This window comes from Austrofundulus limnaeus, unplaced genomic scaffold (assembly GCF_001266775.1).
Source record: "Austrofundulus limnaeus strain Quisiro unplaced genomic scaffold, Austrofundulus_limnaeus-1.0 Scaffold21, whole genome shotgun sequence".
Taxonomy (NCBI): Eukaryota; Metazoa; Chordata; class Actinopteri; order Cyprinodontiformes; family Rivulidae; genus Austrofundulus; species Austrofundulus limnaeus.
The window spans coordinates 3,104,786-3,109,866 of record NW_013952423.1 but is presented as its reverse complement, the minus strand read 5'-3'; the positions used below and the strand labels follow the sequence as shown (position 1 = coordinate 3,109,866).

The 5,081-nt window shown below is 44.7% G+C and overlaps 1 protein-coding gene across 2 annotated transcripts in view; it reads left to right on the top strand.

Moving 5' to 3' along the window:
• The window catches only part of sgcd (sarcoglycan, delta (dystrophin-associated glycoprotein)), a 219,560-nt gene that overhangs the window by 198,528 nt on the left and 15,951 nt on the right, over positions 1-5,081 (top strand). The window contains exon 11 of one of the 2 annotated variants that reach the window (XM_014004073.1): positions 2,441-2,659. In XM_014004073.1, coding sequence (XP_013859527.1) covers positions 2,441-2,637 — 197 coding nt within the window. In that variant the 3' untranslated portion in view covers positions 2,638-2,659. Of the gene's footprint in view, positions 1-2,440; positions 2,660-5,081 lie in introns of those variants that run through there. The other variant, XM_014004076.1, reaches the window with a different exon arrangement.

The following is a 5,081-nucleotide window of genomic DNA, read 5'->3' as shown; positions in this document are numbered from 1 at the left end:
GACAGCTCCGTCGGCCCCTCGCGCCGTCCTGCAGCCAGATGCGGCTCTTCTCCACCTTCAGCACCCCGGACAGCTCCGTCGGCTCCTCGCGCTGTCGAGCGCAGCTCCGTCCGCCCCTCGCACCAACGAGCTGCCTGAAGCGGCTCTTAAGCACGTTCAGCACCCCGGACAGCTCCATCAGCCCCTCTCGCCGTACAGTAGCCTGAAGCGGCTCTTCAGCATGTTCAGCACCCCGGAGAGCTMTGTCGGCCCCTTGAGCCGTCCAACAGCCAGATGTAACTCTTCAGCACCCCGGACAGCTCCGTTGTCCCCTTGCGCCGTCCAGTGGCCAGACGCGGCTCTTCTGCACCTTCAGCACCACGGACAGCGCCATTGGGCGGCCCGAAGCGGCTCTTAAGCACTTTCAGCACCCCGGACAGCACCTTCGGCCCCTCGGGCTGTTTAGCGGCCAGACGTTGCTCTTCGGCACCTTCAGCACCACGGACAGCTCCGTCCGTCCCACCCGCCGTCCAGTGGCCTGAAGCGGCTCTTCAGCATGTTCAGCACCCCGGACAGCTCCGTCGGCCCCTCGAGCCATCCAACAGCCAGATGTTGCTCTTCAGCACCCCGGACAGCTCCGTTCGGCCCCACGCGCCGTCGAGCGGCCTGAAGCGGCTCTTCAGCATGTTCAGCACCCCGGACAGCTTCGTCGGCCCCTCGCGCCGTCGAGCGCCCTGAAGAGGCTCTTCAGCACGTTTAGCACCCCGGACAGCTCCGTCGGCCCCTCGAGCCATCCAACAGCCAGATGTTGCTCTTCAGCACCCCGGACAGCTCCGTTCGGCCCCTCGTGCCGTCCAGCGGCCTGAAACGGCTCTTCTGCACGTTTAGCACCCCGGACAGCACCGTCGGCCCCACGCGCCTTCCAGCGGCTTGAAGCAGTGCTTCAGCACTTCCAGCACCCCGGACAGCGCAGTTCGGCCCCACGCGCCGTCCAGCGGCCTGAAGCGGCTCTTCAGCATGTTCAGCACCCCGGACAGCCCTGTCGGCCCCTTGCTTCGTCCATCGGCCAGAAGCAGCCCTTCAGCACGTTCAGCACCTCGGTCAGCTCCGTCAGTCCTTCACACTGTACAGTATATGATCTGTATTTAAATGAATATGTTAAAGCAATGCCTGTCACCTGCCATTTGCAACACTCTGCTCAGTTTGTAAGGAAACCCATGACCAGCAGGGGGTAGCAGAGTCTGAGTTTCTTCAGGTCCAGGTGATGTTAGAACTTTAGTAACCACCTTCAGCTGTGACATCAGCTAAACCTAACAATCATGAAGCTGAAGAAGCTTTAAACCCTCAACCAGCAGTTGAGTTTATTTATTGATGGATTGTTTTTGAAGGCCTGGGAGCACCTGAAGGAGCGGACAGAACCCAGAGTCTGAACCTGAACTGGTGAGCAGAGATGATAAGAAAACAAACAAACAAATATAGAGGATGTGTGCTGTAGTTGAATATATCGAGAGTAGCTAAAAGCTAAAAATAGCACGAGGCCAAGCTGAGAGTCGTCCTCATAAAAACTTAGATTGTTTAAATTTGTGACATGCAGCAGGTGATATGCATTCCTTCAGCTAATACTATGTTCAGGGGTTGTATTTTCCACCTGATCGTCTCTTCGTCTCGTCTTTTTTCTTTTTTTCGTCTAATTCTTTCTCCTCAAACTTCCTCCAAACATCACAACAATTTTTTTACTTAGAAACTTTCCAGTTGTGAAACAAATAAAAACTCTTGCTGAAATAAGAAGTTTCAGATTCCTGTCAGATGGAGTAAGGAGAATATTTGGGTTTTATTTTCTGACATGTTCCCAGCAGCACGTTTTTATTCTCAGATCCTGAATATTTTAACAGTTTGGGCTCAAAGTGTTCGGCTCTGCGAGGAGGAGACTTTTATTCTGAAAAACCTGAAAAGACAATCTGTGGATCCAAATACCTCACAGTGGTTTGATGAGAACCATACATCCATCCGTCCGTCCATCCATACATACATACATCCAACCATCCGTCCATACAGTATATCCATCGAACCATCCGTCTATCCATCCATCCATACATACATACATACATACATGCATACATACATACATGCAACCATCCACCCATCCATTCCACCATCCATCCATCCAACCAACCATCCATCCAACCATGCAACCATCCATCCATCCATCCAGTTTCAGCTTGTTTTTACAGTTTTCTGAAGTTTATTATTAAGAATTAATGAAAAGAAATAAGAAACAGGAACACAGATTATTGCTGACTCAGCGTTCATGCTAAAGAAAAATATAATTTGAACCAAATCTTCTTTCTTCTGATTTTATCTTTTCGTTTGAATTATTTCCTCCTCGTTTTTCTTCCTGCTAAAGGGAAAAATCAGAAGTTTTTTTGTTGTTTCCTTTCAGAATGTGTTTTCTGATTTCTAGCTGGACCGCAGGTTTCACTCCCTGATGGAGTCACCGTCGTCCCGGTTCTTACAGTTCCCCTCCCCAGAGGTCTGCTCCGATCGGGCCAGGCGGGTCACACGGCGGCGAGCTTCCTCTGTAAATTGGTTGTGACAAAGCAGGATGGCAGCTTTGTGTCGCCGCTGAACCCCAAACAGACCTCATCTTCTTCTCTGTAGCGTGTTTACCGTCTGCTGCCAGGTGAGGAGTAAACAACCTTTATTTATTTATTTATTTATTTATTTATTTATTTATTTATTTATTTATTTATCAGGCTTTTCTTTTCATGAAGACAACTCGATGGGTTCTGTGGGAAAATATGTGCAGAAAATTTTAAATTATGCATTGAAGTTATATTTGATGATGTCATCGTTAAACAATCCTATAAATGTGAGAACAAAATTTAAACGATTAAATAAAAATAAGCTCATCAGGTTATCTCCTGAAAGTTTCATTCAAATCTGACCATTTGCTAATAGAATATTTTGCTAACAGGCCCAGAAACAGAGCAGAGTTGCTGCTGATGCTCAGCTTCCACCTCGCTGACAGGTGAAGAGTTTAGCTGTGCTGCAGCCCGAGGAGCCGAAGTTTCCTCTACCTCAGCTGAAGATCCGCGATGCTCAGGGGACGGCAGCCGAAGGGCTTTCACTCAAACTGTGAGCTGCTTTTATTCTGTCTCAGTCTGAAGGAGCCCGTCTGGCACACCGTGTCCTCCAGAACCCCAAACAGACGAATCAGCCGTCGCACAGAAAACCGCTCCATGATTCAGAGCCAAAGACTTAAAATACTAAAATATAGAAATATTTAGCTTTTTTTAGCTTTAAGCAACAAGTACAAATACAAATACCTGCATTTTATCAGTGATATCTAACTGGACAGACACTGCTTAATATAAACCAGGTATTTTTATAAACCAGGTCCTCTCAGGTCTAGACCCAGTTCTTTGATTGACCTGTTGGTCTTTAACCTAATGTTTTTTCGACATACTTATGTTCTGTTGTTTCTGGCCCAATGTTCCTTATACGTGGATTTGATCAAATCAAACTTTTTTCCTACGAATAGTTTTTGCTAAAACAAATTCAGTGTTTATGTAAAGGTTGTTTTAAATGTTTTAATTCAGTGACAACAGAAGACTTCACACAGTTTAACTGAACTGTTAAATATTCTTATGTAGCTGTTAAACTTCCCATTCTGCAGTATTTTTAATAAACTTCACCTGGAAGAGCTAAAACAGCTAAAATCCTCCTTCACATTAATGCATCACTGAATTTAATGACACCTTTTAGGATTAATCAGGAGTTTTAAACCATTATATTTCCCCTGGTTGCACTTTTTCCTTTTCATGAGTCCTATTTTCTCTGGTTTAGCCTCCGTGCACCTAATTTACCTGAAGTTTGAGGTTCCAGCTGCAGACGTTTCTTATTTTTAAACCTAATTAAAAGCTGCAGATGGAGCAGAGGACTCCTGGATGTGTTGGTGTGAATGATCAGACCTGCAGCTTCGGCTGATGTGAGGGAAAATAAATATTTTTAGTTTTGATTCTTGAAGGTTTGTTCTAATCTAAAAGCTTCCTTCAGTTTTTACGACACATCGGCACTTAAAGTTCATTCTGAAGTGGATTTTTACATAAAGGTTTTGGACAATTATCACCCACAGCCGAAGACAAAAGGGCGACAATAAGAACTTGATATTTAAAATGCTGATTCATCATCAGTGTGTTCTTATAAAGATTTATTTTTGCTTCTGTTTAGCGTCGTCACGGTTGTTTGGTGACAGGATGTACACCGGGGTAAGGGTGGGAGGCTGGACCACCAAATTCACAGACACGTTTTCGGCTGTTTGCAGTAGACCAAGGACTCGGCCCACCTAGGCCGGATCCTTCGAAGGACCCAATCCCATGGCTGCWCAAACATATCTTGTGACCACGCATTAACTAACTTGTGGCCACACATTATTTTTTACCAATGTCAACAAACTCCGTAAAAACGGACGATATTCTGAGGTTAATATTTAAGAAGGTTTCTCAGTAATGTAACACAAAGGTACTTATTTCTTTATTTAAGCTGTGTTATGGTCTGATGGAGAAAAACTTCATGAGCTGAAAGCAGCTGAAGCTCCAGGAGACAGTTATAGCTGACACCAGTTGAATAAATGTTAGCTAACATTTATTTATTTATTTATTTACAGGCAGCTCCACCTGTAATGTCTGATAACACCAGTAAACTTCCTGTTTGAGAAAAATAAAACAGATTGCTTTCCTGTTTTTGAACATCAGGACCACTTTTATCAACTTAATTCTTCTAAAATTATTTAGCATCTCTTAACAAGTAACCTCTTATTGATCTCAGAGAGATTTTAGCTACTGTTTAGCTAATTTCAGCACTTGTTTTAGTTTTGCTAATACTAGCTGCAGCTATTAACCCCATTGTTGATTATATCATTCATCTTAGCTTGTTTTTAGCATTAAAAACGTTTGTTTCTTTAGTAAATTTCAACATTTTCAAAATAGTTGCACGGAAAAAGCAAATCCTTATCGTTTATTTTTTCCACACTAAACCAATTAATTCCTAATCCATCCATCCATCCATCCATTTTCTTCCGCCTATCCGGGGTCGGGTCGCGG